The following is a 13,061-nucleotide window of genomic DNA, read 5'->3' as shown; positions in this document are numbered from 1 at the left end:
CCGGCATGCTAATGTTTCTGCTAGCTTCCCACCTTAATATTGATAATGATACTAATACTTATCATTGTTATTGTTGCTGTTGTTATTATTATTATTATTATTATTATTATTATTATTATTATTATTATTATTATTATTATTATTATCATTACTATTATTATTATTATTAATATGGCAGCAAGCTGCCAGAATCATTAGCAGACCCAGTGCTTAGCAGCATTTTGTTTGTCCTTCGGTTCTGAGTGCAAATTCCACTGCAGCTGACTTTGCCTTTCATCCTTTCGGGGTCGTTAAATTAATTACCAGTTGTGTACTGGGGTCGATCTAATCGACTGACCCCCCCCCCCAATTTCAGGCCTTGTGCCTTAGTAGAAAGGATTATCATTGCTATCATTATTATTATCATTATGTAATGAGATGGCAGAATCATTGGCATGCTAGACAAAATGCTTTGCAGTATTTCGCCTGTCGTTCCATTCTGAGTTAAAATTCTGCCAAGGTCAACTTTGCTTTTCTCCTCTCGGAGTCAATAAAATAAATACCAGTGAAACACTGGAGTCAATGTAATTAATAGTCCCCTCGCCTAGTAGAAAAGATTATTATTATTGACCTAGTGGTTAGGGTGCTGTACTTATGATCATTTGTGCAGGTCATTCAGTAAAAGCTGAACACTCATAACTTATCTTCAATGGGAGAGTCCATCATCATTATTATCATTGCTATTGTTATTATCATTATTATTATCATTATTGAGTGAGAGAGCAGTACATGCCATCAAATTGACACTGGGGTAAAATGTACAAAGCCTAGTATACCCATCATGACTACCCGTCTGATAAGGGTACACTAGGCACATGCATCACAACCATATGTGCGCAACATAGTGATCTCATATCAAGATAAATAATGCATGACCTTGCAGGTAGGGCCCAGTTAGACTTTTCTTTTGGTTGAGTAGACCATCCCATTCAAAAGGTCCCTGAATAACGATTGTTTAAAGATGTTGAACAAACCACCCATGTTTCCAAAGGTGAATTATCCAAAACTCTAAGAATTCCTCTCAACACATGGCTATGATGCTCCCCCACTATTTCTGCTCGTGATCAGAGATGCACATATCATCAGCCACTAAGGGACATGGTCAACTGGTTAAGGTCAAAAAGCTGACAAGCAAATCTGTGGTATTGGGCAGAATATTTGCTGTAGCCCATCTTTTATACAAAGACAAAACAATGTACATGATAACACTTCCAATTAGTTAAGATCAGTAGCCATGAGAGCCACAGCCTGGTACTGAATCAGGGCATGCATTATTATTATTATATTATTATTATATTATTATTATTATTATTATTATTATTATTATATTATTATATTATTATTATTAGATTGGCATTTGTTGCTCAGGTGGTCTACATTATTTCCATTTCTCTCTCCCTGTCCTTCTCTTTATCTTTTGTGTTTTGCCTAGTCTTCCTACTCCTTCAAGACAAGAGGCTCTGAAGTGATTCTTACTATGCCACATGTTTCAACCAGGCATTTGGCCCTGTATTGTCAATCTTAAGCCCTTTGGTACACAGTTCTATTGTGGAACTGTAGGGTTATGAGTGCTTGGAAGCCCATTTTAATACCTCCTAACCACATGCAGCCTCTTACTAGGGCTGCTTTCACTATTAACCCATACTGTGATACAAAAGTGATGACTAGCCACAGATTGGCATCGTTTCTGATATCTTTTATTGTCACTCTTGTATTTCTTTGCTCCCATGTATTGGGGGTACAAATGTACAGCCAGATGTGTGTCCCAAACTTTCAGCTCATGTTTTGGATGATTCTTTAATTTCAAAAACATAATAGGATTTAACTCAAAAGAAAGCAAAGGAAAAAAATGTATACTTGAAAGGCACAGGAGCCTCTATAATTAAATAATTTATAAATTAAATAACTTATGTCTGTCTCAAAATTAATTATTAATAACTTCCACTTTTTCTATCTTTTCCTTTTATTTTTTTTCCGAAACAGGAATAACCTCAATTATGCCATAGAGGAACTTAAAAATCCATACAGGTTTGTACAGGTTACAAATTTTCTACTTGAGATTTTCTCTATATGATATGTTCAAGAATTTACCAGTTTCTCTCTTTTGTTAATTTTAATTTAAAATTTTTTCACAGGACACAGAAGCTCTTATTCTTTGTAGAATAAGAGTGTCTGTAAAATAAAATGTACATACACACATCTGTGCATGTATGTATATATGTGTGTGTGCCTATATATATATCCTCATCATCATCATCATCGTTGTTTAACATCCGCTTTCCATTCTAGCATGGGTTGGACAGTTTGACTGTGGGCTGGCAAACCAGGTGGCTGCACCAAGCTCCAGTCTTGATCTGGCAGAGTTTCTACAGCTAGATGCTCTTCCTAACGCCAACCACTCCGAGAGTGTAGTGGGTGCTTTTACGTGCCACTGGCATGGGTGCCAGTCAGGCGGAGCAAAATGCCCCCCCCCCCGTCCAATGGACGGTGCTGAGTTGTCAAACATTTAAAGCAAATTTTCTCAAAACAACTTGTCTGACCGTCCCATAGGCCTCCCCTTTGAGAAACACTGATTTAACCTAAATTTGAGACACCAGCAAAAGAAGAAATAAAGATAGACTTTTTTTTCTATTCCAAGAAAAACGATTTTACAAATGCACGTTCCCACGGCTTTATCGATCGCATTCTCGCCTGGAATCGATTTTTGTAATTTTTTTCAAGACATATACACGCCCTGATACCTCCAGTATCTACGTATCATATGTGTATATATATATATATATATATATATATATACCAGTCCACCTGAGATGACCCCTAGTTTTATGACACAAATGTGGTAATGTTGTCAAATTAAAATCTTCCATTAAAATTTTTCTTAATTTAACCTTTAAACACAAGCTTCATGACAAAATTACTTTAACAGATTTTTCATAATTTTAAAAATTAATTGAAACAAAATTAGTCTATTTCGACAGAAATATAACAAAATGGCTAATGAAAAGATGAGTGGTAGTACCTATAATGAAGGTGCATGGCTCAGTGGTTAGAGCGTTGAGCTTACGATCGCAAGGTTGTGAGTTCGAATCCTGGATCCTGGACCGGGCTGCGTGTTGTGTTCTTGAGCAAGAAACTTTAATTCATGTTGCTCCAGTTCACTCAGCTGTAGAAATGAGTTGCAACATCACAGGTGCCAATCTGTATCGGCACCTTTGCCTTTCCCTTGGATAACACTGGTGGTGTGGAGAGGGGGCGGTATGCATGGGCGACTGCTGGTCTTCCATAAGCAACCTTGCCTGGACTTGTGCCTGGGAGGGCGACTTTCTAGGTGCAATCCCATGGTCTGTGTCGTGACCGAAGGGGGTCTCAGATCAGTACCTATAATCTTTGTAGGATCTCTGAAACTTATGCATGAAGGTAAAGAAGGAGCTTGACTCATGGGTTAGTAATAACTTCTATGTTGTCCCCTGCAAGTAGACCATTTGAAAGTTAGTGACTGTTGTTAGGCCTACCAGTAAAAAGGGCTACCTCCTGTGATATTACTCATGGATTAGGGACCCTGTCAGTTAGACTCTGCTGCAGAGCCTCTTCTACCTGAAGCCTGTAATAAATGGTGGCTCCATACAAGGGAAGATGCAATAACGATAAGTGTATCAAATTATCAAAGTTATCATAAAACTAAAGACCTGGGCCAAATGCCTGCAACTGAGTCAATTCCATTAAAGTCAATACCCTCCATCAGGCATCTGCCATATTCTGAATGTCTTACTTCCCTGGGCATGGACACATTGAAACGCCGACGTCTGGCAGCTGACTTGGCAGACACCCATAAAATTATTAACCATCTTACAAACAATAACTCTGAGCACCTTTTCAAACTCCACCTGTCTAACACCCGTGGACATGTTTACAAAGTCGGAAAACAGCACAGCTCCCATGACTTTCGGAAACATTTTTTCATGCTAAGAGTTGCTGAAGCATAGAACAAACTGCTGGCATCAGTTGTTAGTTGTCGGAGCACTGCATCCTTCAAAACTTCCATGTTTCCTGAGATTCGCCAACACTACACCTGATTTTCTCCCTCCATACACATGCAAGCATGTATCTGACTCACACACTGTTCGCTTTCCAGACATTCATACATTACTGCATATGCTTTATATGCACATTTTGACAAGTAATGGTGCACCACCTGAGCACTGTATGCAATAATTTCATTATTATAAAGATACTCAAGCGTAGTGTTGTGGTGTTAAACTGGACAGCATATCACTCTCTCAATGAAAAAGTGGTCTATTGTCCTGTTTTGCAGCCTTTAAGTACTTTATTTGGACAGCAGTTCTTCATTAATAATATTGTTGTTACATTTTGGTCAATAATGTCTTTTAAGTGAGATATTTATCTGGCTGGATTCAAGTGGATTTACTCCAAGGACAGATTTGTATGGCAATGGGATGAGCACTATCATCTGGATTAAATGAATTTATATATAGGCGCAGGAGTAGCTGTGTGTTAAGTAGCTTGCTTACCAACCACATGGTTCCGGGTTCAGTCCCACTGCGTGGTACCTTGGGAAAGTGTCTTCTACTATAGCCTCAGGCCGACCAAAGCCTTGTGAGTGGATTTGGTAGACGGAAACTAAAGAAGCCTGTTGTATATATGTATATGTGTATATATACATATATATGTGTGTGTGTGTCTGTGTTTGTCCCCCAAAGTCGTTTGACAACCAATGCTGGTGTGTTTATGTCCCCGTAATTTAGCGGTTTGGCAAAAGAGACCGATAGAATAAGTACTAGGCTTACAAAGAATAAATCCTGGGGTCGATTTGCTCGACTAAAGGCGGTGCTCCAGCATGGCTGCAGTCAAATGACTGAAACAAGTAACGAAGATTGTTATTTAAATACCGATCTTATCAGGTGACCAGCATGGGAATAAAAACCTTCAAAGGTAATAATTATGATTAAAATTATAAGTTAGGGTGTCTAAGAGAAACCACCACGTTGGAAATAGCAGCCAAAACTTGACTCTAAAATCACATTAAACGTTCATACAGCACCAGCAGAGAAGACAAACACATATATATGCATACGTGCATATATATGTATGTATGCAACGTGCAGACAGGACTAGCCTGGAGACCCAGCCAGCAAATATGTGTGTTCAGTAAGTGCTTGCGATGAAGAAGAGAGAGAATCTGTTTGTTGGGCCCTTATATCCAGTTTGCCATCACGAGCCTTGTTGTGATCTCGCGCATGGCAAATGGATGCAGGTGAGATCTCGCTCCAGTCTCGGAGAAGGCAATGGCTGTGGGCGAATCTCATCCAATATGATGCTGACTGCTTGTGCCGCTACATATATATATATATATATATATATATATATATATATATATATATATATATATATATATATACCAATTAAGGACTGAGCACGAAAAGTGGACAGTCAACATGCTAGATATAGACGTCAAATCGCCATTCACCACAAAAGATTATGTTCTCAGATCAAACTCAACACAAAACCATAGCAATAAACAAGTGAAAAATATACGAAATAAAATAATTACCCATGTACTAAATTAGTTTCAGCTGTTATTTTCCGCAAGGAAAACTGCAGCCATCATCAGCATGGTCCGTTATAAATGTAATTTGCTGGACTAGATGCAACACGATACCGAAATATCGCGTGCATGGAGTTCAGCCTATTACATTTGAATATATCTTTCAAATGCCTTTACCTTGGCGCGTTGGAACCCGAGAAAACTAGCCTGCAGCTAATAATTAGCAGCAGTTAATTTATCGGTTAGAGAACATATTTATTTATATATTTATATATATATATATATATTATATATTCATTTTATAGAAGGAGCTTCTACAGGACTAGAACTGTTTCATTCAAATGAAATCATCAGGAAGCTTGCTGTCAAAATAAGTTCTGGTATTTATACAATTAGGCAGATTTAATGGGGTGGTTATGGGGGATGTTTTTTGGGTAAGCAGGGCACAAACTGTTCTTAGGGGAGTGGTCAAAAGAATCAGTGATAAAGTAAATAAATGAATAAATAGAATAATTGAATAGAGTTTTAGGTAAGTAGAAGACTATTGCTTTTAGTCAGTTTGTTGTTGTTGTTATTAAGTGGAGGGAAGAAGTAGTAGATAATATACATGAAAGAACATATAAAATAAATATACAACAACACCCAATACATACACATGCGATATCCATACATATACATATACATATACACATGCATATACATAGAGACACACACATACATACATATAAATAAATACCCTAGCACATATATATATATATATATATATACATATATATATATATATACATACACATATATACAAATACACATACACATACATGCAAACACGCAAACACACGCACATATATATCAACACATACATATATACCCACACAAACACACACACATATATATATTTTCTTCTCTCCTCATCTTCCTCCCTTATTTATTTTTATTTTTATTTTCCTTTTCTCTATTTGTCTCTCTCCCTACTCCAACACCACAGAGAACACACACACACACACGCACATACACACACACACACTCACACAAAAAAACCACACATGTACACGCAGAGACACAAACCTCCACAGTACAATTATACAAACATACAATGTAGATGAAGTTCTTAGACTCTGAATGGCATCTGAGCTTCTTCAAGATCATAAAAGGTATAATTTATGACCTACCTACCAGTCAACACACATTCAGTGACTTTAGAATAGACAAACGCCAAAAGTTCCTAGAACTCCCCAGGGTTCCAGCAGGCCAAATGGAATCCTTCTACACTCCCCTCTCCCTTCCTTTCTATCTCTTTACCAATGGATATAAACTCAAACACTCACACACACACTCACACGCACACTCATTCACATACACATACACACATGTTCTCTCACTCATTTCCTCCTCAGAAAAGGAAAATAAAAATAAAAATAAAATAAGGGAGGAAGATGAGGAGAGAAGAAAATATATATATGGGTGTGTGTATGTGTGGGTATATATGTATGTGTAGATATATATGTGCGTTGTGTTTGCATGTTGCATGTATGTGTATGTGTATTTGTATATATGTGTATGTATATATATATGTATGTATATATATGTATATGTATATATATGTATATATATATGTGCTAGGGTATTTATTTATATGTATGTATGTGTGTGTCTATGTATGCATGTGTATATGTATATGTATATGTAGGATATTCGCATGTGTATGTATGTGGGTTTGTATGTATATTTATTTTATATGTTCTTTCATGTATATTTATCTACTTCTTCCCTCCACTTAATAATAACACAACAAACTGACTAAAAGCAATAGTCTTCTAACTTACCTAAAACTCTATTCAATTATTCTATTTATTCATTTATTTACTTTATCACTGATTCTTTTGACCACTCCCCTAAGAACAACAGTTTGTGCCTGCTTACCAAAAAACGTCCCCCACCACCACCCCATTAAATCTGCCTAAATGTATAAATACCAGAATTATTTTGACAGCAAGCTTCCTGATGATTTCATTTGAATGAAACAGTTCTAGTCCTGTAGAAGCTCCTTCTATAAAATAATTTAATTTACTCTGCTATGTATTGAGTACCTTATTTACTGTGGTTAACCCCGACTCAACCTGGACCTACTATATATATATAAATATATATATAACAAAGTTGAGTTGTGGGGTATCGCACGAGTGGAATTATATACGAAAGAAGGTTTGAAAATGCAATTAAAAGATGTTTATTTACTTTACCGGTTTCACTCTTTGGAAAAAGATTGTCAAAAGGAACATGTGGAAGTTTGGTTGCGTTAATTATTGGTTGTTGCAAATTGCTACATTACATATATTATATACAGTCTTTGGTAACAGGGACATGTTAAGGACATAAAAAGTACAACGGTATGTTGAGAATATAAAGAGGTTTAACAAGCTCATTGAAAAAATGGGCAGAAAAGATTTAAACAAATATATTATAATCTCAGGGTAATTTCCAGGAGGAATTATTAAAAAAAGTTCAGTACAGAATATTATGAATTCAAAAAGATTTACATAATGTAGTAGTGAGGTAGTTACTGACCTGCCCGTTTTAGCAGAAATGTGGAATTGAAAAGGATGTAACCGTTTTTTTCTTTTTTTGGCTCTCCTTCAAGCATCAATGATTTTGGGGTTAGGGTGAGGTGAATATGTGTGTCTCTGTGTGTAGTGTGTGTGCATACATATACATGTGGTGTGAATAGATGTGTCTGTGTGTCTGTAGTATTTGGTCAGATGGTGTCTGTTTGCCAACCGCGTGTGTGGTTGTCATGGTGTTGTGTGTGTGTGTGTGTGTGTGCATGCGTGTGTACGCATGTATGTGCGTGGATGGCATTTGACATGGTGCTGCGTGTGTATATATGTGCCTGTATGGAGGTGTGAGTGTGTGTGTCCCTGTGTGTGTGCACATACACGTATACAAGTGTGTGTGTGGGGGCTGTTTTTGATTGGTTCCAGGGTGGTGTAAATAGATGTGTGTTGTTTAAAGAATTTTTTGGGGTAGGATGGTGTGTGTATATGCGTGCCCGCCCGTGCACGCGCATGTTCGTGCGCGTCTACGCGTGTGTGCGGGCCATACACACACACTACATATACATATATACACACACACACACACATCATACACATACATACCACCACACACACATCTCACCCCCCACACACACATACACCACACACACCACAACACACCAACACAACACACATACATACAGAACACACACACACACACAACACAACGCCATACATATAATACACACCACACACAACACACAAATATACATATATTTATATATAATATACGCACATATAACACACACACACAACACACACACACAACACACACACACACACATAACACACACACACACATAACACACACACACACAACAGGATGTCCTTTTGAAATACTTGAAATATTTGAAGTTGTTTTCTTTCTCAGACCAGACAACACAATCAAATCCATTTGTAAGTTGAAGGACAATGTAAATGATACACACACACACACTTCTTAACTGTAAATTTAATTTGTATTTGATTGCATTACAAAAGGCATGTGATTTTTTTTTACTTTTTAAGTGTCCTAGGTTAATGCAATTCTGAGCTTGACATAAACCTGCTTATTACTGGAAGCTGATAGATTATGTCTCAAATATATATACAAAGTATGGGGCTTTAGTTCACAGGTAATCTAAACGATTAGGTATGCTAGGTAAGTGCTGTAATGGATTACTAGGGCTCCAAGGTTATAGCTGAGAGGGTAGTTAGGGAGCCATTGCAGATTTCCGATGCAGTGGATATATAATTGTTAAACAGGACAGGAAACATTAAAGCAAGACAACATCTCAAGACGTATACAATATTATTATTCGTTTCATTTATTCATTTACTTGTTTCAGTCATTTGACTGCGGCCATGCTGGAGCACCACCTTTAGTTGAGGAAATCGACCCCAGGACTTATTCTTTGTAAGCCTAGTACTTATTCTATCGGTCTCTTTTACCAAACCGCTAAGTTACGGGGACGTAAACACATCATCATCGGTTGTCAAGCGATGTTGGGGGAGGGGGCAAACACAACACACAACATACACATATATACGACGGGCTTCTTTCAGTTTCCATCTACCAAATCCTCTCATACGGCTTTGGTCGGCCTGAGGCTATAGCAGACGACACTTGCCCAAGGTACTATGCAGTGGGACTGAACCCGGAAACATGTGGTTCATAAGCAAGCTATTTACCACACAGCTACTCCTACGCCTATTATAGGAACAAATTCAAAATCTTACAGCTCTTTCATGGATATATGCAGGATTGCACCTAAGAACTTACACTCATGGATCTGCATGGGATTGCACGTACAGACTCATGCTCAGGCTTCTATAAATTCGGGAAGTTGAACTATGAACTTTTATGCTTCTTTTTTCTTTTTTCTTTCCATCTTGTTATTCTTTTACCCCTTTCTCTATATTGTCATCTATATATAATATATATACCATTCTCATTTTCCCTATTTGTCTCTGATGACAGAATATTCCATATTCAGGGATGTCACAGAAACAGCTGTAAGATTTCGAATTTCTTCCTATAATAATATTGTATATGACTTGAGATGTTTGCCTTGCCTTTATGTTAGCTGTCCTGTTTAACAATTATATACTCTTTTACTTGTTTCAGTCATTTATATATATATATATATACTTACAAGGGTGTACGGAAAATTTCTTGGCTTTAAGGGTATCGCAAAAGGCCTGGCTGGAAGCCCAACTTCCTGAGTTCTTTTACAAGGTTGGAAAAACTGAAGGACTGCTGCAATAAGTGTTTGAATCTGAGATGAGAGTGTGTTGAATAAAATCATAATTAACTGATACTCCTTTATTTTAAATAATAATGATAATGAAATTATTGTATACAGTGCTCAGGTGCACCACAATTTGTCAAAAGTGTGTATAAAGCATATTCAGTTATGTATGAATGTCTGGAAAGCGAACAGTGTATGAGTCAGACACATGCTTGCGTGTGTATGGAGGAGAAAAAATCAGGTGTAGTGTTGGCGAATCTCAGGAAGCATGGAAGTTTTGAAGGATGCAGTGCTCCAACAACTAACAACTGATGCCGGCAGTTGTTCCATACTTCAGCAAATCTTAGTGTGAAAAAATGTTTCCGAAAGTTATGGGAGCTGTGCTGTTTTCTGACTTTGTAAACATGTCCACAGGTGTTAGACAGGTGGAGGTTGAAAAGATGCTCAGAGTTATTGTTTGTAAGATGGTTAGTAATTTTATGGGTGTGTGCCAAGTCATCAGCCAGACGTTGGTGTTTCAATGTATCCATGCCCAGGGAAGTAAGGCGTTCAAAATATGGCAAATGCCTAATGGATGGTATTCTCTTGGTTGCACGTTGCTGAATGGTTTCCAGAAGATTCATATCCTGGGCAAGATAGGGGTTCCAGACCGGTGAGGCAAATTCCAGGTGAGGCCGCATCATAGCTATATAAAGCCGCAGATAGATAGCCGGAGAGTGGCTCACAAAGGACTTGGTGAGTGATGCCAAGACACCCTCAGCCTTTTTGGTAATTTTAGCAATGTGTTTTGTCCAACGCAAATCGCTGTTGGCAATAATGCCAAGGTCACATTCAAAAGAAGACTTTTTGAGATTAGCGGGAGTAAGTAGACGCTGGGTTTTTCCTCCCAAAATGCATGGTGGTACATTTGTCCACAGCCAGCTTGAGTTGCCAGTCCATGATCCACTGCTGCATAGTGTCCAGGTCTGATTTCAAAGCCAGAAACTTTTCAGCCCCACCCCTTGTGTATACACACACAAGACATTTCCATGCCAAAAACTGTAAGTTATTCCGCCTTTGTAAAATATATGTATTCTGATATTTCGTTATAGAAATTTACCACTGGCAATACTAATTGGGATTCCCCTTGTCACCGTTCTGTATCTTCTGACGAATGTCTCATATCTGGCTGTTATGACAAAACGGGAGCTCTTACGGTCAGCTACAGTTGGTGGGGTACGTTGTTCTTTGCTTTCCTATCAAACTAAATATTGAATGTATTGACATTGAGGATAAATGCATTTACACCATGCATTTCATTTTAAGTTTCTCTGCCTCCAGTCAAAGATGTGTGGCACCTTACATACACACACACACACACACACACTCACATACCAAGCTTATATACTCCTGCTTTATTTTTTCTTTCCTCCATCTGACTTTGTGATAAAGAGTGTAAGCTCAAAATATTAAAGACACTTTACTTTTCTTATCTCTCATTGTGTGCCAAACTAATTATCATTACATTCTGTTTTCACTTTGTCTTGTCATTATTCTCATCAATAATATTCAACAGTCCTTTGCTCAGTAAACTTGTGGAGACTGAGGAAGCTGGAAGTAAATGAATGGCTTGTGAAAGCTGTACAAACCATGTACAGTGGTGCTGTCAACAAGGTGAGAGTTAGCAACAGTTATAGTGGAAGCACATGGCATAGTGGTAAGAGGGTTGCATGCATGATTGCCAGATTACAGGTTCAGTTCCTGGAAGAGGTGACACGTGTTCTTGAGCAAAACACTTCAAGTTTCTCTTGTGCTATGTGGAGACTGGCATGTCAAAGAATATTTCCATATTCTCATATTGACTGGCATGTGAAAGAGCATCTATATTTCCTCTGCATGTCATAAAAGGTGACTAAAAGAGATTGAAATAGGATTTGAACACTGGGGTTGTTTAATTGACTAAGAGGGTAGTGAAATCAGTACTTGATCTATTTGAGAGGGCTTACTAGAAACTGATGAAGAAATTTAAAGACCTGTACCATGTTAAGCCATTGACTAGCAATGAAATGTAGATTGGGGAAGTGGAGACACTCATAATATCAAAATAATTTCGAACATCAAAACACAATGAAAAAATGTAATGCAGTGCTTGGCACCTGATACCCAGATCAGGATGAACAAATTACATAGAACTCTCTTACCTTTGGGGCACTGTTTCACATGGGTTGCCATTTCAGAGCAGTAAATGTTGGTTTTAATGTTGGGCAGTTACCTTTTGGTATTGGTGACATAGCCATTTATTGTACAGTAGTTAAAAACTGTTATCTAGTAACTCAATATGATACAATCTAAATAATAGTCTGCTTGTTTGTTTGACCATTAGACTTTAGTTAGTTAGAGAGGTGGAGTAAAAGTGAGAGGGGACAGGAGAAGAAATGTGAGTAGAGAAGAAAGAAGAGAGGAGTATAATAATACACTAAGGCCAAATGCATCACATGGTTAGTTGAAGGGAGAGGTGAAGAGTGAGAGAAAAAGATGAGAGAAAAGTGGGAGAGAGAAGTGGTAATGATGTGCTGTAGGGTGGGGAAGGAAAGGCGAAGAGAAAGAGAGAAATGTTATGAAGAGGGGAATTACATGGTTAAAAAGTTTGTTGAAGAA

General features: G+C 37.7%; 1 protein-coding gene across 2 annotated transcripts in view; it reads left to right on the top strand.

Moving 5' to 3' along the window:
- LOC115220763 (b(0,+)-type amino acid transporter 1-like) overlaps positions 1 to 13,061 on the top strand; it is an 80,219-nt gene that overhangs the window by 54,928 nt on the left and 12,230 nt on the right. For both annotated transcript variants that reach the window (XM_036510198.1, XM_036510197.1), the window contains exons 7-8: positions 2,023 to 2,067; positions 11,516 to 11,639. In XM_036510198.1, the coding sequence (XP_036366091.1) occupies positions 2,023 to 2,067; positions 11,516 to 11,639 (169 nt within the window). The remainder of the gene's footprint in view (positions 1 to 2,022; positions 2,068 to 11,515; positions 11,640 to 13,061) is intronic.

The sequence above is a fragment of the Octopus sinensis genome, linkage group LG17 (assembly GCF_006345805.1).
Source record: "Octopus sinensis linkage group LG17, ASM634580v1, whole genome shotgun sequence".
Classification (NCBI taxonomy): Eukaryota; Metazoa; Mollusca; class Cephalopoda; order Octopoda; family Octopodidae; genus Octopus; species Octopus sinensis.
Note: the sequence above shows the minus strand (reverse complement) of the source record. Positions and strands in the feature narration are given on the sequence as shown.